The 21,228-nt window shown below is 39.4% G+C and overlaps 2 protein-coding genes across 4 annotated transcripts; one reads left to right on the top strand and one right to left on the bottom strand.

Moving 5' to 3' along the window:
- Positions 1 to 1,626: 1,626 nt before the first annotated feature.
- On the bottom strand, positions 1,627 to 7,011 carry ndufaf5 (NADH:ubiquinone oxidoreductase complex assembly factor 5). The gene is made up of 11 exons (XM_066696483.1): positions 6,574 to 7,011; positions 6,194 to 6,234; positions 5,574 to 5,637; positions 5,423 to 5,470; positions 4,494 to 4,597; positions 3,946 to 3,985; positions 3,580 to 3,777; positions 2,985 to 3,045; positions 2,669 to 2,752; positions 2,143 to 2,225; positions 1,627 to 1,742 (listed from the first exon to the last, which is right to left on the bottom strand). The coding sequence occupies exons 1-11, from the start codon at positions 7,009 to 7,011 to the stop codon at positions 1,647 to 1,649; spliced, it is 1,257 nt and encodes a 418-aa protein (XP_066552580.1). The 3' UTR covers positions 1,627 to 1,646.
- On the top strand, positions 6,945 to 19,858 carry esf1 (ESF1 nucleolar pre-rRNA processing protein). Of its 3 annotated transcripts, none has more exons than XM_066696482.1 (14): positions 6,945 to 7,031; positions 7,917 to 8,538; positions 8,661 to 8,977; positions 9,319 to 9,432; positions 9,529 to 9,638; positions 10,216 to 10,368; positions 10,554 to 10,668; positions 10,931 to 11,075; positions 11,440 to 11,598; positions 15,245 to 15,372; positions 16,681 to 16,771; positions 17,086 to 17,180; positions 17,456 to 17,605; positions 18,706 to 19,858. In XM_066696482.1, exons 2-14 carry the CDS (start codon positions 7,962 to 7,964, stop codon positions 19,024 to 19,026), a joined length of 2,475 nt encoding a protein of 824 aa, XP_066552579.1. In that variant the 5' UTR covers positions 6,945 to 7,031; positions 7,917 to 7,961; the 3' UTR covers positions 19,027 to 19,858. The 3 variants fall into 3 exon arrangements, with proteins under 3 accessions (XP_066552579.1, XP_066552577.1, XP_066552578.1); XM_066696480.1 differs by lacking the exon at positions 6,945 to 7,031 and adding an exon at positions 7,170 to 7,254; XM_066696481.1 differs by lacking the exon at positions 6,945 to 7,031 and adding an exon at positions 7,175 to 7,263.
- Positions 19,859 to 21,228: the final 1,370 nt, after the last annotated feature.

Below are 21,228 nucleotides of genomic sequence, written 5' to 3'. Positions count from 1 at the left end.
ATCTACACATAGTGAGGACATTTCATAAGCTGGGTGCAAAGAATATACACGTCCCATAAGGGCAATAGCTGATGAAGAATTAAGAATGAAACACTTCACCAACACCCCTGTTTTATGAATGTGGCCATCTATTCTTAAGATACCAACTGCCTCTTCTAAAGTGGCATCATAATGTGATGTATCATATAGATATCCTAATTCTTTATTTGAACAGCAATACAAAGGTATACCAAAGCACAACTGGAGGTAGATCTACTAACACCCTCTGGCTTTTAGTCTGTATTTTCTTGTTTTCTCAGCCATTCACCCGCAATAATCAAACCACTGCAAGAACATACATTTTTGGGCACTCTTGGCTGATGCAATTCAGAATGCACTTAGTCACCGCACAACCCGAGGGGGTACAGTGAGACAGTCGAGTAGCTACAGCACGAATACAGTATACCCAAGCAGCCTGAATTACTCGACAACCATGCTAGATAATTCTAGAAATATGCAACAACACATGACCTAGGAGAATGTAAGGGATTACCAGGATTATGAACCATAACACTGTACATGCCTCTGGTGTTGAAACCCCCAGGATTGTAATGGCACACAGCTTGATTTGTATGGCTGTCCTACGATTGAAGATTCACTGAAACCGAATTCATTTGAATACAAATTACGCCGTGTATATTATAATAAACTGTCACCTTTTTTAATACATGCATTCCAAATTGCAGTTCTCCTATAAATAAAAAAAATGTCAGCATTGACGAATAAGGGATGCAGTGAAAATGGAGATTATGAAATTAAAATGTGTCCTTTTACTTTGTCTGATTGATGTTTTAATATGCTCTACTTGTAACTCACATAATTAGGTTTAAACCTGAAGAGGCATTTGCTTCCATCGCTGCCTTGTGGAGAACAGCAGCTGTTAAACAGACCTGACGTCTGGGGTATCTATAATATCTCACGATAAAGTGTCGTCATTTTTCCTTCAGTCATCTTGGGCAGATTGAGCTTTACCAAGTGCATCATTAAATTTGATTTAATCCTTTTAAAACTGAATTCCAAATTATTTGAGAAAAGAACATGCTGTAATAGTCTGTTATGGACTATTATTGAAGAAATGAACATGGCAACCAACAGGAAGTAACTGTGGTTTTGATTCCTTATAATTCATAAGGATTATGGATGTATGAAATAACTGAAAGTGCAAGTCCTAATGTCAAATTTAGTTTTTCTTGCACTCCTTAAACTAGGCTTTACTCTTCTATGATTATTAGATTTCGATTACTACTAGTACAATTACTATAAGACAATTACAGCTAGCTTTGAATGCTGCAAATAAACAGAATTTAGACAAGGGTTTAGTGTCACTATTGCTTATTTTCTCCTAGTAAGATGGTAGTGTTGTCTTGCTGTTCAAATTATATTATCTGTGAAGGGTATATTAAGAACTTAACTGAAATATAAACTATCTCCCCAGACATTTAGAAATCCAATATAAATGAATACATGCACGCACGGCATCCCTTGAGTTTAAAGCCACTAACTGAAAGATGATTTATCTTCAATGAGACATACGTTATTATTGTCAATAATAATAAAACCAATCCAACAAACAAACAAACAAACATAAACAGTGCTTCTTTAGAAATTTATTTCTTCTTTGATCCATCTGTTGAGTATGGCTGGTTAATTTTTCCAAGGTCGCCAAAAGACAACATAGCTGAGCCTCTTTGTGCTGGTTTTGCCTGTTAATAGAAAACATTGATTGATTTAGTCATACTTGAAGATTTTATCAGAGACACAAACCCAAGCACAAAGCGAAGCACGCACAACTATCAAAGACTATGATGGAAAATGATCACAGTCGCTTTCCAATTCATTTATTTTCTGCTGTTCAATTAAAACCGAGTAATCTCAAAATACAGCCCCACTGCATCCATCTATAAATAAAACTGCATACAAATACAATAATGACTGGCCCTCACACTTGTTTCTATTGTTGGGAGTCATATGCTGGCAAGCCATTGACTAGGTGACGGAGAATCGAGAGAACAAACACTGGCGATTCAGTGCTAAAAAAAAGAAGATGGGCAACTCCTTTCATTGCTGGAAAGCGGTTGCATTAAAAAAAAACACTGTTAATACCTGAGACTCGTGGGGCTTCCATCCGATCATATACAGGATCTGAAAGGTTGCGGGCACAGATCCATCTTCGCTGCCATACATTTCTGACAATATTACAATACATTGGTGTTAGAAATGAATATGAATTTAAAGTCAAAACATCAGAAAGCAAAACAAACAAACATTTCATAAAAGAAAACAAGGCTTTTTGAGCGAATCTGTTACTGGCATGCTGACACTATGAATTTGGACTCAAGTTAAGAAACAATCGATATCATTTTTGTTCTGAATGTACAGTTCAGCATATGTTGCGTGGAAGAAAGCTTAGCTGTTCTGGTCCAAGCTAAGGGACTGAAAGAAAATATTTAATAAAATACAGCAACAGCTTTCAGAGCAGGTTTGTAAGCTCATTTAGAAAGCCTTGAAATATATTTTCTACAAAAGTATTTTTTCTAATCAGTAACGCTTATACCAACTTAATAAGGTTCCATATAATTACACAGATGGTTCGAATAGTGGTTATAGTACTTAAAAGTAGACCTCAAACCTTTGTATATTGCTGCAGCCGCTAACATGGTATCCCTGTGCAATATGGATTTCCTATTCCAAGCACAATTGCTTTCACCCATTCCTGGAAAACACATGAATAAACATTTTTAAATGATACATCTTCATCCTGGAGTGAAAACCCAATCTATCAAACCACCTCAACGTTGACAGCAGGGGAACAATAAAATGTCTCATATAGTAGCACTTGGTAAGAGAATTTAAAAATAATAATAATAAAAAAGTATCTTAATTAAAATTAGACAGTGCTGTTTAAAATATGAATTGTATAAGAACAAATTATAGTTAACATGTACCTTGCAAGTCATTCATCACTTCAAACATCCCCGGATAATACACTTGGATGTCATCAATATCCTTAATGAAAGGAACAGGTTACAGCAAGAAGTTAGAAAATGCAAATGTGCACATAGTATGCTAATTTATGGACTAATTATATAGTTACAAAATCCAGTTTTTAGTACTTTGTTTCTCATGAGGAAGGTAGTTGGTGTTGGTGCATCAAAAATTCCTGTAACTACAAATATTGCAGAAGTTTACCTTGTGATAAAAGATTTCAAATGCAAAGTAAATGTGTTTTCACAGATTTACTCTCACAGCTCAGAAAGAACTCCACAGAGCAATGGACTAGGAAAGAAAAGTGAAGCAACACTGAAAATGGTAAGGCTCTTACGATAAGATCACACACTATATAACGATATGTCCTCAGATGCTCAACACTTTGTGGCATTTCTTGGGTGGGTGTATACGCAACTTAAGTACAGACAAGAAGAATACATTTCCATATACAAAACAACATCAGACCTATTCATATTGAAGGTTTAAATCCAGTTTGTGGTTCGGGCAGTCCGTTTGCAGTTGGAGTGACACCTCCTAGGTACCTGAGCTTACCACGGTCAGCATGTTGAACCCAGCCTGGCCCAGCAGGTTCCCCAGGTCAGTAACAGACGTGTACGGAGACACGTGAGGTCCAAAGCCCCCTTCCCTCTCTAGCTCAGCGAGCTGCAGTGAACAGCGTAGCTCGTACAGCGTCTCCCCCCCCAGCATGGCGCCAATGAACACCCCGTCCGGCTTCAGCACATACTGCATCTGTGGTGACAGAAGAAACGCCCAACCTTATTACACCCGACAAAGTGCATTTCTGCTTGTATCTATACCTCTGGCTGTTATATAACAAGGATAAATCTGTGGAATTTAAAGATGCCACGTTACATTTTTTATTAACATAACAAATAAGCCATACCGAAGCTCTCATACCTGCCGCAAAGCTCCGGGGAGATCGTTTATCCAGTGCAAACTGCATCGAAAATAGAAAGGAAAGAGACTTATATTAGCAATTTGCTGAGAAACTCAAGTCAAGCGCAGTATTAGCCATGCAAATGTCAACTAAATCTTATTCACTTGGTATTTAAAAGCCATTCTTCGAACAGGTGACTTGAAAGCAGTTTGATGTGATTTACAATTTCAAAAAGAGCTGAAATTGACTTTGATGGGTTACTTTTGGTGAATAATTGCAAAAGCACCCTCTATAGAAAACAATTGGAATAAACTTTAGAGCAATGGCCTTGTACTTCTGGGAGCTCAGTGGCGGCTGAAGCTCGTGACAAAGAGGAGACATTTCTGAGGCAGGAAAGTTGAATGGCTTTGTAGTGTTTTTTTTAACAATTCAGACATGGCTTTGAATTGTGGGGGGGAGGGGGACTAAAGCTGAATTCAATTATGATTTAAGAACGCTAAAGGGCAGTAATAACGGTGTCAATGGCTAGGCTACATTCAATAAATTAAATATCGAGCAAGCTAATAACCTTAAGCTGCTGACAACAAGATCAAATGAGTTTTCCTTGAAAGGGAGGAATTCCTCGTCTGCCAGAACTCTGTGGGTGGGGATGTCTCCTTCCCGGCTCTGTTTCTGGAAGAGAGACGTCAGTTTGATATTGCCCAACACAACCGAGGTTTACACAGATACTACACTTCCCTGTCAGTTCACAATATATTTACTCGGCGCCTGTGCGTCACTTTGAAGAGCACCCAAGCAAAATAGCGTGCGGGGCCCTTGAAACGAGGCGCCCTCTTTGGTTTTCTCTTCCATTTAGTTCTACAACGAGCCCCCCATGGTCTCGTCTGTGAAGTCAACGATCACTGGGATTCCTCGAGGCTCAGTCTTTGCGTGCAGGACTCCAGCAGTTTTTCAGTCCCAAGGTGGATTCCTTCATGTGCTTCTTTATTGAAGCCTTGTACTTACAGCATCAGAACAGAACTGCCAAATAACCTATTATTATTATTATTATTATTATTATTACTAAAAAAACAACAAGATACATGCAAAGTTGCTTACAAAAAAGTACAGCTTCTACTGCAAAGTGATTCTACAGCATAATCAGTCTGATATATGAGGGTTATTGCAGTATAAAGAAAAGCATGCTGTAAATCATATACATGCCATTTGACCAATGGGGATAATTTAGAATTTAGAATTTAGCCCATAGAAGTCAGAAGTATTTACACAATGTGATGTTACTTCCATTAGGGTACAAATTATACCAAGATGCAAAATACTGTGCCAAGCACATTCTGTGGGCAGGTAAAAACTACTGTATGTCTCCACCTACTGGAACAAAACATTAATTTAACATGTAATATACTGTTTGAAATAACTGCTAATCGTGTCATATATTTTGGAACAGTTCATGGTGTGTGTATACAAACATTTAAACATCTGATTAGGTGTACTTACCAGAGCATTTTCGGTCACATCAACCATAAACATCTTTTCAACAACTTCCTACAACATGAAAAAGAATCACTTTAAAACCTCTGTTAATAAAAAAAAAACATATATTTTAAAGAAAGCAAGAGATGTCTTCAGTTCTTCCCCCGAGAAGCACCTTGTTCAAGTGCTGGGCAATGTGGCTTCTTCCGCACCCGACATCCAGAGCGAGAGAGAAGGTTCTGAAGAAACAGAGCAACACTTACACACATCAACTGAAGAGGTCATGTCCATTCACCACGTTAATACCTAAACTAATCCAGACACATTTATCATAAAACTTCAACATAATTGATCGGGGGTTGTCCTCCCTCCAGACTTCATAAACTCTATTAATAGAGCGGCAAGGCTGGGGCCTGTGAGTGTGAGTGTGATTTAATGAGATTAGCTGCATTCTGTGAGACAGGCTGCCATGAGCGACTCCCACGGTGTGTCAGAAAGCAGTACCTTGCTGTGCACCAGTTTGTCATGCTTTTCAGGTTATTTCTGCAAGGAGAGTTAGCAACTATGCAAGCAGAAACTACAAAAAAAAAAAACACGGGGCACCTAACAGCCAATAAATGAATCACTTTTTTTTTTAATCGATTACTGTATACAAGCTGCAAGGGGTGTGTGTCAGTTTAAATAAAATCATTATTATCATTATCATTTCCTTACTGTATTGAGCTCTCATATGAGCAAATGAAAATCAGAGTAATGTATAGCAAATTCATGTTTTAATAAGATTTCCCACCTTACCTTGCAACATCAAAGACTCTATCAGCAATTCTGCAGCCAACCTTCAATACATGAAACAAAATTAAAGTGTGTGTCATTCAGCCTGTTTCAAATGTAATATAAATTGCCACAGATGAACATTTTGTAGTTGCATATTAGAATAGTTTTGTTTCCCAGTAGTTCATTGTGTGCAGGGTATATAGTACCCCATGACATCCACTGATTGTATTTTATTTCTGTAGATGTATTGCTTTCTGATCAAGGAGACTGAATGATCAGTAATAAGACATCAATATTGGGTGTGATTCTTCACTTCACGTCTCTAGCTAGGCTGGCACCAAAAAAGGTTTGCAAACAGTCACCTGAAACACTATATACATTAAGGATGCTTCTGCCAGTACCTCATCTCTCAGGTAGTCATATTGCTCAGGGTCCGGCAGAGATGCGGCCCAGTTCTTCTGTTTTCTCTTCATGCTCCTGTCAAACACATTCATGGCATTGCCCGTCCTGCTGGAAAACCTCCTCCCCCGATGGGTGTCTCCACAACCGGGGACAAACGAGGGAGAAAGTCTCTTGCCATGCAACCGGTCCATCACAGCTGCACAACCGCCTGTGCGGGTCCTCCGACAGACACAGGGGACACAAGCACCCCCGAAAGCACGGCCAACGAGCAAGACGTTATTCATGTCCACCACGGATATGTCCTGTGTCAATGGGCTCCAGTCGGCTCCTTGACTTTGACCCCTCTCTCTCTCTCTCTCTCTCTCTGACAGGGAGCTGTGGTTGCAGCAATAGCAAAACGTGGAACTGGATTTGGACAGCAAAGACAGGACTGTCATTTGATTCGCTTTACAGTTAGGTAATGGACTCGTTCGTAATGTTTAATTTGATTTGGTTCGCTTTTCTCCATTTTACTCTTCGGAATCTGTCGGATGTTAAGTCTGATCCACTAGGCTTGCCATAGAAAGGAAGGGGAGGGAAGAAGTCAGGTCACGGAAGCAATGGATTGTGGGAAGAAAGCCATGTGTGTTGGGTGAACTGTGCTTTTCACGGAATCTGTTTGTGGTGATCATACTATTTTGGTAATATTTGTACGTTTTAAACTGATTTTCCTCATTATCATATTCTGACAGGATAAACGAAATAGTATTTGAATAATTTCGTGTTTTTGTCTCATAAAAGCACGCTCTTCCGGTATGACAAATGATAAATTAAAACAAATGTATATGGTTCACATGTTGATCTAGATCATGTATGGTGTCTAAAATGCTGAGATCAGATGTTTTGTAATGCTGTTTGAATCTGATGTATAGAAAAGTAGGATATAGTAGACATCTAAAGGTATTTATTCGCTTTCTTTAAATCTAATTGAATGGAAGAACTTTTTTTTTACGACGTGAATAGTAATTGGAGATTATTTTACCAAACAACAGGTCATCTCACTATATAGCGATATTCATGCAGAAATATAAGGGTCCTGTGAACATGTGGGGACCAACAGCCACTTGTCAGTTTTATTGTCAGCAAGATGTCAGTGTTAATCCTCATGTTTTCCACTGTTTCATGAGATGTATTCTGACAGAAGTGTTTTTATAAGAAAACCAAAATATCAGATAAAGTATTACCAGGGAGTTTATATTTTGTTAACAAGACAGGATAATGTTAGCATGTGCACAACAAATACATAAACAAGTATGTATTCAAATGCTTGCTGGTTACTAACACGTTTTGTTTCATTTTGCAGATCGCTGTTTTCTCATCCTGTGTGGTTCTTGACCTTAAGGCCACCATGACATCCAAGAAGATGCAGGACACCGATGACCGGTTCAGCCGGGTGAAGAAGGACCCTCGGTTTTGGGAGATGCCAGAGAGAGAACAGAAGATAAAGATAGACAAGCGGTTTCAGTCGATGTTTCACGACAAGAGGTTCAAGCTCAAGTACACAGTGGATAAGCGGGGCCGCCCGATTAACCACACCTCCACCGAAGACCTGAAGCGCTTCTACAATCTGTCAGATTCTGAAGAATCGGACCAGGAGGAGAAAAAAGCAGCCAAGAAGACAAAGAAAAAGAAGGCAGCGAAGGTGAAGACAGATGCTGAAGATGTCCCTGAGGAAGAACAAGTCAAATGCCCGGAGCAGAAGGGAGACGGTATAGAGACGAAGCTTGACAAAGCGCCTAAGAAATGCAAGGGCAAAACGACTTTGCAATCAAGTGGAATTCAGGACATTGACAGTGGAACCAAGGGCAAAAATAAAAAAGGCCTTGAAGGCAAAGGAAAGATGTTTCCAATTACTCGAAAAACTGCAAAGAACGTACCAGTGCTTAGAGAAACCACAGACACGGTTTCTGTCCTTGAAGAATCAGGTTTGTAAATTGTCATGTTATTACTGAATTTTGTAGCATTTTGGACAGCTTGCTTAAATAATCCAATCTTACCATTCAAAGTGAAGGGTTTAAAAGGTTTGTCATTTTCTGTATTTCTTTAGAGGGTGAGGAAAAGGAAGAGGCCATCTTTGAGGGGGATGAGGAGGATAACTCTGGAATTGACCTGCCAGAGGATGAAGTGGAGGGCAGCAGTGAGGAAGAGGAGGAGGATGACGGTGGATCTGAGGAGGGCGAGGAAGAGAGTGAGGAGGACTCTGAAGACGAGAGTGACAGTGGCCCTGACCTGGCCAGAGGGAAGGGCAACATCGAGACCAGCTCTGATGAAGATGATGAGGATGACCTTACGGAGCTGCAGGGGGAGGAGGAAGTGGAGCACGACTGGGGCGAGCTGTGGAAGGATGCCCCCCGCGGTGACGACGTAAGTTGAATGATTTGTGCTTCTGCCATTGGTATCGATTTTCCCAGTTTTCAAGGTGAGAACACATGAGGCCTTCATAAAAAATTGATTAATAAAAGAAATTAGATTAGGCCTAAACTAAAATGATTGCTGCTGATAAGTTGTGTGTTTTTAGGAGCTGTAACATTGCTTAAAATTAATTAGACATTAGACATTTAATTAGACATCCAGTTTACATTAAAGGGGAACCACAATTCCATAGTTTATCAGGGTATTCTATAAGTAGAAACATTCTGTGGAGTGAGCTTTTCATGATCCTTGCCTGTTGTCAGTGTGGTAGAGATCTGGCCTGTCTTTAACAGGTTACTCGCAGACTAGCAGTATGCAACATGGACTGGGACAGACTGAAGGCCAAGGACCTGCTGGCTTTATTCAATTCCTTCAAGCCCAAAGGAGGGGTTGTGCTTTCTGTGAAGGTAAGGGAAAAAGCCTTTTCTGCAGCCTTTAAAACTCTTAAGGAGAATTGGACAGTATTTATTAATTAATGTACATGTATATAATGTGTTCTCCAGATCTACCCCTCTGAGTTTGGGAAGGAGCGCGCGCAGGCCGAGCAGGCGCAGGGACCCCTCGAGCTGGTCACCCTGCCGGAGGATCCAGAGAAAGACACGGAGCAGGAGAGGTACAGGGCATAGGGGTCCCGTGAAATTAGGTGGTGGAACAACTGGCAAAGACCATGCAAGTGTGTCTGAATCCACCGGGTGGCAGTGCCGCCCTGTTCGTGCCGGACCCAGCCATTTTAGCAGATGTACTTGGCTTTTGTTTGTGTCACGATGCATTTCCATTTAATGTGGTTTGATGTGGTATTCTCTGTGATCCCTGAACAATGTAGATTTAGAAAAACTGCAGTTGTGTTGCAGTTTGGCAGGAGAGACCGTTTTGTGACCCAACTTTCCCAATTAACTCACAACATCCCTCCCCTACTCGCCTCTCCATGACAACCGTTGAGTTTTTGTTGTAATTACTGTATTATGTTTTCCTGGCATCCACTTTCCTTCCCCGAATCTGGGTTGTATTATTGCATAGTCTTGGCCAAGTCTTAAACTGAAAAATGAAGGAACTTGGTATCCACTCGGGTTAAACTGGTGTCAGCAATACTGTTAACGTAGAACTGACACCAGAGAGTGATGCCAAATGCAAACTGGGCATTGGATGGTTTGCTTTTTGAAGGGGCTGAAGCTGCCATGTTTTTGATGCAGGGTCTATCGAGAGAAGATGAGGGAATACCAGTTTAAACGGATGAGGTATTTCTACGCTGTTGTGGAGTGCGACTCCCAGGACACCGCCGCGAAGATCTACGAGGAGTGTGATGGCTATGAGTATGAAAGCAGCTGCTCTGTCGTAGACCTCAGGTAAAGAAGCGTGTGTTAAGAGGAGCCCATTCTTTTTCATTCACTTCAAGGAGGTGAAACACGTAATTGGGGGCCCCCTTGGCCTCGACTCAAAGAACCGACCGCCGAGAGAAGTCTGATAACAATTCTTTCACTGTTGAGACACACTGCCAGGATTGTTATGTTCTCCTTTTTATTTTTTACAGGTTTATTCCAGACGACGTTACGTTTGATGAGGAGCCAAAAGATGTTGCCGCAGATGTTGACTTGGCTTCGTACACCCCAAAATATTTTACCTCGACAGCGATGGCGACTTCAAAGGTAATGAGGGCTGAGAGACTTACAAGGCCTTTAAAACAAAAAGAGATCTCTATAAACGACGCTTGTAATAGAGATGCAATGTGTTTAAGCCATGTCTACAGTTTCTCCCGGAGATATCTGGTAATGGGGCAGAGAAGGGAGGAATTACTGGTCTTTTTATTATTATTACTGAGAGAGTGCTCTCCAACACGGGTCGGTGGTACGTTTTCCCTGTGCTGTAACCTGAAGCTGACCGGAGGTGTTTTTTCTTCCTCTGATGAAGGTGGAGCTGACCTGGGACGAGACGGATCACGAACGGGTCACCACACTCAACAGGAAGTTCAAAAAGGATGAGCTTCTGGAAATGGACTTCAAAGCGTACCTGGCATCATCCAGTGAGGAGGAAGAGGAGGATGAAGAGGAGGAAGGTGAGCACTAGTCATTTGTAAAGATTGGCAGAAACCACAGCATAGGGCAGACAGGCCAGGAGTCGGTCATAAATGTTCTCTGTGTACAAGTGCTTGTACAGTTTTGACTTGAGTGATTTTTCTGTGTGGGGAAATACATATTTATAACTAATTTTGAACCCTGTCAGAATGTAATGTATGCCACCTACTAGAAGTATAAAGAAGCCGGAGTTATTTCATCTTGTATATTTAGAGACTAATCTATGCAACAACTGAACAGTATGTCACCGTGATATCGGGCTTGAAGCTATAAAGTATTACTAGCATGGTTTAATTTAACATCCATCTCAGACCAGTCGTTTTATGTTAATCTTCTGTCTTTCAGCTGAGCAAGTAGAGGACAAGAAGGAGAAGGAGTCTCTGAAAGGCCACAAAAATGAGGCTCAGCAGATTGCCAAGTACAGAGAGCTGCTGAAGAGCATTCAGGACAAGGACAAGAAACAGCAGGACAAAGACATGGAGATGGAAATCACCTGGGTGCCAGGTAGGCCCTTGTCCGTCCCTTTGAGTCCTGTTTGGAAGTCATGAACTCTGACATCTGTTTACTCATTCATTTCATTTCATAAACTTCCGCACAGAGAATGGTCTGGTCATGTTTATACTGATGTGACCGTGAGCCCTACAGTCCAAAACCTGTTCAGTCGCTCCATATTGATCTCCTTAATGTTCATTGCCAGTCATTTTCATCATCGTTTTTGTTGTTTTGTGTTCTTCACTATGGGGATTTTTTCTTTTTAAGTGGATGTGTTGAAATGCTATATCCTAAACCTTTAGGCATTTTGGCATTCATTCTGTAGAACAACAATACCAGACCTGCTCTATGAAAATAAACTCAATATTTAATCAATTAATCCTATCTCATGTTCATGGACACTGTATGTTTCCATTAGTTTTACATGATCGTGCTTTTGCTACACTTAACATGTATGCATTGTTTTCAAAGCTGTTGGCGATATAGTTATCTGGCTAAAAACAGAGCAACCCAAACAAGTCTCTCATTGTGGGTTCATTCCAGTTCATTTATCTAATCTGTAACTTTGAAAGAAAACTAGTGAGGCATGTTTTTATTACAAATAGTATGCCATCATTCTTTGGAGATTTATTCGATTATGGTTCATCCTTTTCAGATTGCATCTGGTTTCTTTCTTGTTTTGCATGCATGCTTGTTTGCCATTTTAAATAGGAAAGCTCCTGTTGAGGGTGGTGAACAGAATTGGTGCTCTTTTACATGCTGTTACCTTCTGAGCCCCCAGGGTGCAGCACCGTATCAAGCCAAAGGCACACTGTAGTGTTAGGAGGGAAGGCCTAATTAGTTGAGATTTGAATCCATAAGGAAGGCGCCCAAGAAATTGAATGGATCACATAACAAGTGTAGCGGCTGGAACTCCTCGAATTCGATTGTTGCAGCTTTTGTAGAACAGATGCTGACGTTTGTTCATCTTTTATCTCTGGTAATGCACAAGAAGATAAACTATAATGAAGCAGTGTTACTTAAAAAAAAATACAAAACTTCCTACATTAAGTTAATAGGTGCAGTTTATGTCATAAAGTAGGGTTATTCCTGTCTGGTACAGGTGGCCAAACAATAGTGGAAATAAGTTATCAGGGAGGGATCCCATCCTCTTCTGTGTAGACGCTTGAGTATTTAAATTGAGGAAGTACTTCACCACAGATTGCAGTTCTGCAGCTGGAGGAGATTCCTTAATTGGGGCAATTTGGGGAAAAGTAGCTCTGATCAGCAGAGGTTATCTCTAAATATTTCCCAGAAGAAGGGTGCCCTCCAGAGGTTCTTTGATGCATCTCTAATCATTAATGGAGAAAATTTTATAGCAATTGTTCAAGCCCTAAAAAGTATTTGCTTTGAGCCAGATGCTTGTTTAAAGGGGATGATATTGACCTTGCTACACAAATAGGGTCATAAAATGAAGCCTCAATCAGTATCACTTTTAAAAATGTATTGTGCTTTGAATTTACATATCATATCTTCTCTTGTAAAGCAGTGCCAGTGATTTTAAAAGTCTGTGCAGTTTAAAGAACCACAAGTTAAAAGGCCAACAACAACACTCTCATTCGGTACCACATGGGGAAAAATTACATTTTCTAGTCCAGAGGAAAGTGTCGGCTACAAGCTTCCTTCTGCAGCAGTGTGTCATCTGGGACTGTGGTCACGCCCTAACCTAGTTTAATCTTAATTAGCTTTTTTTAAACATATATAAATCCATTGGACTCCTATACAATGTTTGCAGGCTATGAATGGGCTGAAAATGTGCAAGAATTAAAAGCCAAACAGGATTAAAGTGCTAAAATATTATTATATACAAACGCAGAATAGCAGAGACTCAGCACCCTCCCAAACACACAACCACCTTGTTTGTCCTAAAATCATTATTCTTGGAGTGTGTTGAACTTGTGAAAGCTACAGCTTTTCCAGATCATCTGGTCTCTCACTGCAAACTTTCCTTTATAACAATTTCAAGAACAAGATTAATGATATATTGAACCTAAACAAAACAGCCTTAGTGAAATATGACTGGGGACACCTGGCCATAACAGTGTTTTCTGGCATGGCTGAAGTGAATTTGTCAAATCTCGGCTACTAAATTTAAAAATAAAACACATTTCAGTGTTTTCTTTCTGGACTCCTCCGGGATTTGCTTTGGCAGGATGTTGTGTTACAGCCTGCTGGTTGTTTATTTTTGCATGTAATGAGGAATTTACAACAAGGATTTTCACACTAAACCGCTCCAGTATGACAACTCTGAGGCAAAGGAAAATTAGCTTTTTGGCAGATGTGTTTAAATTAAAAAATGCATATATTTATATATCCTTTTACTCAAGATATGTATTGGTGTTTTACAATGTAGATGGATGGGGCTCAAAGTTTCAATTGAGAAGGATGGCTGTCAATTGCATCCCATTCTTAAAATAATAAAAATAAGATGGAAGGAAATAGGTGGAGTATGGGGTTAAATACCAAGCTTTTGTCTTGTGACCCCTGTGGTTAGATCTTGTACTGGTTACAACTCTCAGTCATGAACCTCTTAGTGGACATTAATCACAATGTCAACAACAGTTTTAGAGAATGTATTCATCGAAAAATGAGAGGTGAGAGCAGGTCAGCTTTTCACACCAACCACTCTGTGCTCCCCCGTCTCAGTGTCTGCATTACACAGTTGAAGCACATTAACAGATTAATTAACGATTAACAGAGTGGTGGAGTGGTCACACTGGGGTTGCATTTAACAATGAGCGTCATTCAATGAAAAAGTGTCCATAATTTTCTGTGGGGTAAACTGAAAAGTTTGAAAAGAGACAATCTAAGTAGAAATAACCATTTTTGAAAGATGCATTTTATCTTTGACTTCTTTCTAAATTCATATAATCATCACACTGATAAGATGCCAGTGTTCTTTTCTTTTTTTTCTTTACTGACTTCAGCATTCAAGTTTTTTTTTAAGGTTTAAAGTCACCAAATGTAGGTGTGGCTGAACAGGAAGTCAATTATCGCAGACTGAAAGACCCCAGAAATAAACACTACTGCCTACATAAAGCATGGATACTACCATCTAAAAAGATTAAAAGCTATTCATTATTATTTTAGGCTACCTATTTGGTATCTCAATCTGCATTTAAGACCATCATATTACACTTTTTAGTGTAAACATTCATTTACTTTCCATTCAAATTAGACAGTACTAAACAAATGTAGACAAAAGCACGTACTTCTTATGATCACAGTGTTTTCATGTACGGAAACCTCTGGCCAAATTTACAAACTACAAACTTTGAGAAGGCAAAACTAAACATGGAACAATCATATCTAACAAAGAGACCATATATATCTGAAATATCTCCGAATGACAAACGTCTAACAGACTAGAAAATTGTTTCAGTATTGCTTTTGTTTATTCTTCACTGTCTTCCAAATTAATCTTGGTAACTCTTAATTGGTTTTGATATTCAGCTGGGTACTGTCATGTTTTGTTCCAAATAAAAGAAGAATGTTATTGAACAATAAAATCCCCTTCAGAATTCGATTTTATTTGTTTGACAGATTGATAGCTGTGATATTAGACATAATACCAACCACTGATTCAGAAATAAAATACAATAAATGTTTGTGTTTTCAGGGCTCAAAGAGACGGCTGAACAAATGGTGAAGAAAAAAAAGGAAGGCAAGGACAAACTGACTCCTTGGGAAGAATTCTTGGAGAAGAAAAAAGACAAGAAAAAACAAAAGAAGGCCCAAGGGAAAAAGGTAAGAACCTACTGGAAATGTGAAGCATTACAAATGAATTAAACTTGTAACAACACATTGGATATTTAGTAAGAATTCTCAGCTTTTATTGCATTTTGTAATTGTTCCAATTGTTTGATATGGCTTGTAAACCTTTCAGGACTGGAATGGATATAGATTTTCGAATTTGTAGTCATACTTTACTAGCTGTACAAAATCAGCATTACCATAACTGATTTATAGATGATAGAAGGATCTTTCTGTGGCTCTTAGTTTCTTGTAGTATTTAATTAATTTGCAAAGACAAAGGTGCTCTCAAGGGATTCAACTGCAGTTCGTGGCGCTGATGTCTGTAGCCTTGGTACACATACAACCTCTAATTATCTAGACGAGCTCTTTAAAAGTTGATTTAGTCAAGGGCAAATTAAAGAGGAGTGCCTCCTCTGCAAACCCCCCGCCAACGTGGAGATGAATTGTAACTACGGGATGTCCTCCAAGCACATGTCTGTTTACATAGAAACTGCGTGCCATGCTAAAATCATCCCCTGAAATCCAGTCCCTGAGTGCTGTTCATGGCCGTGCTCTTCCCAACGGCCTTGCGCATACTTTCAGCAGGCTGTGCGAGCCAAAATAAACATCATTACCCAGCGTATATGATTAAAGAAAAATAAACTTGTTGGTCCACCCAAAGCCTTTACCTTTGATCGCTTGGCTGACTAACAGACAAAGTGTTTCTAAGATCGCTGCTGCGCTGCTGAGAAGTAAATTATTTTAGCAGCAAGTCCTGGATTTGGGTATGATAGTTTACGTTTTGCTTTAATGATTTTGCTAGACATTTGTAGACATTTGTTTTTGGTATGATTTTTATTTTATAAAGTTAAATCGATGCTGCTTATCATTCGCTTTAGATGGTTGTTTCCAAGTTTAAGATTAACTGAAAGTGTTCATTATCCACATTATTAGTCTTTCAACATTAGCATTTTTTAAATCATTGTTATGACAGTGGCCATGTCAATTTCCTGTTATATAGTAGATGTATTAGCACTTTAAAGTCTCTTTTTTAATCACTACACATAATGAATCATAGTGGAGTCCCTTTTCATATTATGCTTGCCCGGTTACTCACCAGTGATCTCCCCCCATAATTTAATGCAATGAAATGTGAATGGATTGTTGTTTTATTACAGAATTATAATCAAGTTAAATATGATGACTCTGAAGCCATCCCATTTATGGATTTGATTTACAGGTTCAGTTTGGGGGCTAAAAAAATAAAGAAAAGTTCTCTGCCATGGTCCAAAGCTGCATTGTACCGTGTTGTTGTTGTAGGCCGCTGCCGAGTCAGACCTCAGCGATGATGAACTTCCTCCAGATGTTGATCTTGAGGACCCGTACTTTGCTGAAGAACTGGGAGAATCGGGTGAGGCATGCCTGCTCAAATTCAACGGTCATCTTCCCGTACATGAACGCAACAACCTTTCTGCTCCTTGTTTTGACAGATGCATAGTTTCACAAACTTACTGGGTACCAATGTATTCAGTGCATAGTAATTTCCTTTTTCTATTTATGTATTGTTTCCCACCATTTATTGGAGATTGGTCTTTGTCTTCAAAATGATATCTGTTGAGTATCATTTCCAAAGTGTAAAGTGAACCCGATTGCACTAGTGATACATCAGTCCTGCCTGAAGACCACAGTTGTGTTGTAATGTTTGTGGGAACCTCTCTCACACAGGGACAGTGCTGAAGAACAAATCAAAGTCTAAGAAGAAGAAGTTAAAGGGGGAGGACAGGACTTCGGAAGAAGAAGCCGAACAAGAAAAGCAAAGGGTAAGCAGTCACAAACTCACCATTTCTTGTGTACCAGCAACAGTTGATGCATGTACAGGATATGGAAATTGTCCAGTGGTTGCTAATTTAAGCAATAAAGACATCTCTAGATTGTATATTTTGATAGCTTGTCTTATGTGTTATATCTATTATTTATATTTTTATCCCCAGCTGATTGGGGCCTCATTGTTTTTCTTCATAGAGCCCTGTAAGGTTTATACCATGAAAGATCCATTTTGAATGCGTCTTCATATGCTTTGGGCCTCTTTTCACAGGCGGAAATGGCTTTGCTGATGGAAGATGACGACGATGACGAGCGAAAGCATTTCAACTATGACAAGATTGTGGAGCAGCAGAACCTGAGCAAGAAGAAGAAGAAGAAGCTGGAGAAAAAGAACGAGCTGCTGGAAGAAGATCACTTCCAGGTCAGGCCTTCTAGACATCATTGTTTAAGATGGCTTATTTTGTCACATGACTGTTTCACTGGCACACTGAGATATACATTTGAATAAGGGGCGTTTCGGGTAAAACCATCAATAACTAATTGGTATTCATGTCAGAGGGACCGTGGATTGTTTTCGCCGAATCTTAATGAGCTGTTAAGTTCAGGCAGGTCCAGTGCAATATTTTCCCATCACTTGTTTCAGGCTTTGTTTACCCATGTGTAGAAATTAACTGATATAATTAAGGGTATTAAATAAATAATGTAAGATTTGTTAGGCTATTTTATCCTACGCACCACAAAAACTATTTCCAGGTATTGTTTCGAAAACATTTTCATCTACGACCTGTGTGAATGTCTTCTTGCGATTTCCATAGCAATTATGTAAGTATCTTGCACACAGGCAGAACATATGGAACAGATGAGGGGTCTGTTCTCCTACAAAAGATTTTATGCATTTGATATACATGCTTATATGACGTGGAGTTTCAACTGTCCATTTGCTGTAAATAAGACGTATCTTGGCTAATTGCTGTATAAATATAGCCAGATGTGGAGTGCAAGATTCTATCTCTTTCGGTGCAATGAATTGGAAACGGTTAATCAGATGAAATTGGCCAATAAGCTTGGTACTTGAAGCCTAACATAACCCGCTCTTCTTAAAGGAGTGTGACCAGACTCCCCAAGCGTGGGTGTGCCCGAAATCCACAATAAACGTAATTCAGAGCTCGTGTATTTATGAGACTCTCCAAACCTCCTCTTTATGTTGGCAGGTACAAGGGCCTGTACGTGTGTACATTTTAAAGCTGAATTTTATTTTGAAGGGCAAGAGGCTCAAAACAAATTGATAGTTTTTCCTCCTCTTCAAAACTGTGCTGTGCATTGATGTTGTAACCTGACCTTTTATTAAATTAAACTCAGAAAGGTTACCATTTACCATAATTAAACTGCAGATGGATTTTATGAGTCGTACCTACAGCCATGTGTTCTAATCAGTGTTGCGTTTCAAAGGTCAGGATTTTCCTCCCGTCGGTTGAAAAGGATGTGCTCTAAAAGCTGTTTTTGTTTCTCGGTTGGGTTCAGGTTGACGTGAAGGACCCTCGCTTCCAGGCCGTGTACACCTCCCACCTGTACAACCTGGACCCCTCGGACCCAGGTTTCAAGAAGACCAAGGCCACCCAGAGCATCGTGGAGGAGAAGAGGCGGCGTCGGGAGCAGCAGCAGCACGTCCAGGAGGAGGCTGTAAAGAGGAAAGAGAGGGACCTGGGACAGGAGGGTGGCAGCACACAACTCAACACATCAGACTCCAAAAAAGCCATGGACCCAGGCCTCTCTATGCTTATTAAATCCATCAAGAACAAAACAGAACAATTCCAGGCACGAAAGAAGCAAAAGACAAAATAAGCAGTAGGGAGAAAAATGATAAACGAGTGTGGTGTTCTCTTCAATGCTATTGGTCATTATGGGAACGTAAAATATCATGAAAATATCATTTTTGTTCCAAATGGCTCTTCATGCTGTTTTAAAAAGTTATATTTATTCTGCTGAAAGGGGCAATGGAAAGCTTTACACATCGGCACATTTCAAGCAAAACTAAACAAGATGTCACATTTGAATTTCTGTAATTTCAAAAAAAATTACGCATTTGACATTGTAATTTGGGGTCGTGACTATGACTGTGTATTGTGAGTGTCATGTTAGGAAGGTCCTTTGAAGTGAAGTCCCAGTGGAATTTGGTGGCATAAATGCTCTCTTTGAAGCGGCCAATGTGAACATCAGAAACTCTGGATGATTACTTTTATGTTGTATAAAAGACACTTTGTACTCTTGTTTTGGCTTCGTTGTGACAAAAAAAGAACCGCGAGGCAAATGTTTAGGATTTTCATCTCCTGCATACTGGGAAATTTAAAAAAAAAAACAACAACAATAAAAAGAAGATCATGCAAAAAACAGTCTAAGTTACAAGTCGTTTCAGTGCAGGTCAGCAGAAAGGGGGGGATATGGCAAAGCCCATAGAGAGCATAGATGCCAACTAAGGCACAAACTAAGGCTTGCTATAAATTACAAGAATACTTCAAATTGATAATGGTCATCTTTCTTCCTGTGCGTCCTGTTTAGAATATTTTTGTCTTTCAACTTTGTGTCCTTTCTAATGACCCGCAAGGTTCCTATCACCCAAGCCATTTCAGGTACTTGCTTCCACTATTTAGGAATAAATCAGTCCACTTGGAATGTGCTGGCAGTTTTTATCTTTGACTTCAAACCTAATTGACTCCCACATTAAGGTTTGTCTGAATTGTTTCCAGAGAGCAAACGTGTTGACTCTTTAGGCAAGTGATTTCATATTTGCTACATGTGGGTAGTCTACAGTACTCTTGGATAAGTCTAATCACGTAAGGAATCTGTTATTTAGCTGCTACAGTTGTAGAACCAGAAGCAAAAGACTTGACTTCTGTGCAAAGTAAATAACCACAAATTCAACATTTTTTTTAAACAAAGATGACAATCTTATGAATGTAATCAAGATTACATGATTAAACATCCATCCTAGGTCTTGGTGTTTGGAGAGAATTGAACTGTTCTGTTTTAAGACTTTTATCAGTGATTGTGTTGTGGCTTTTGATACCTGCACCTGAATTACAATTGAAGCAGCCATTGGGGTCCCAGCTGCTGCATGAGGAAGATAATGAAATTATACCCAGTTGCAGCAACTAAACACTTGATTTAAATTGCATTTGTTAGAAAGAAAAAAATCCTCCTCCGATGGAAAGCCCTAGCCACCTGAATCAATGGATGTTGATTAAATGAATAGTAGTGAGAAACTAAACTAGAGGTCTTTGTTACTGCTCTGGGAATAGAGAAGATACAGCCATGTCTTGCAAGCTGGCATTGTTTGTATTCCAACTCCTAGACAAAAACTTTGTGTCGTGTTGTATTACAGCCAATATTAAACAGCCCACTCACTTGTAGGTACATGCACACAATGAATTATCAATGGATTTTTAATTTGCATCAACTTTTTGTTCAGAAAGAACAGACTATATTTTTTGTCAAAATATATTAACAGAAATCAGACTAGCGGTACCTTTGTTGAAAACATTTTATCATTGAGATTAATTATATTAAGGGCTCCAGGTTTTATGCATTAATTGTTTGGCAACTTGCCTTGCTTTATAGCTCTGATTGGCCACTGTTAATCCATTCCTGCTTTTAATTAAGCTTTTAATAATGCATTATTGGTGCTTCACAGCCTAATCACGTTTTTTTAGTGAAAACTGCTTTGATCTTGGTGTAGCTGATGTAGTCACCGCTTGTTAAACAAAACATGAAACAAAAAAAGCTTTCTAAAGGTCCTGGTGCTAATCTGTGAGAACGAGGGGGCTGGGGCTTTGGTACCGCTGATTAATAAAAGAAGAAAAAGTTTTAATTTTCATTCATTAGTTTTCCAGTCAGTGTCCTTCTCATTACTGAGTTAAAATTGGAACTTAACTCATAGCAAAAAGCTTTTTGTTCTCCTGACCACTATAAGAAAAGCAGTTAATGCTGATTGTCCACTTCACTTGTTAATTCCCTAGTAGACCAGTCCAACAATATATTACAAAATGC

Source organism: Amia ocellicauda, chromosome 23 (assembly GCF_036373705.1).
Source record: "Amia ocellicauda isolate fAmiCal2 chromosome 23, fAmiCal2.hap1, whole genome shotgun sequence".
NCBI classification, from domain to species: domain Eukaryota; kingdom Metazoa; phylum Chordata; class Actinopteri; order Amiiformes; family Amiidae; genus Amia; species Amia ocellicauda.
Note: the sequence above shows the minus strand (reverse complement) of the source record. Positions and strands in the feature narration are given on the sequence as shown.

Coding starts and splice junctions, on each gene's coding strand:
- esf1 (XM_066696482.1), top strand. CDS start 7,962: ATGACATCCAAGAAGATGCAGGACACCGATGACCGGTTCAGCCGGGTG. Junction 9,433..9,528: donor GGGTTGTGCTTTCTGTGAAG/GTAAGGGAAAAA, acceptor TGTGTTCTCCAG/ATCTACCCCTCTGAGTTTGG. Junction 10,669..10,930: donor CAGCGATGGCGACTTCAAAG/GTAATGAGGGCT, acceptor CCTCTGATGAAG/GTGGAGCTGACCTGGGACGA.
- ndufaf5 (XM_066696483.1), bottom strand. CDS start 7,011: ATGACAGTCCTGTCTTTGCTGTCCAAATCCAGTTCCACGTTTTGCTAT. Junction 6,235..6,573: donor ATGACTACCTGAGAGATGAG/GTACTGGCAGAA, acceptor CATGTATTGAAG/GTTGGCTGCAGAATTGCTGA. Junction 2,226..2,668: donor GGCTGCAGCAATATACAAAG/GTTTGAGGTCTA, acceptor TAATATTGTCAG/AAATGTATGGCAGCGAAGAT.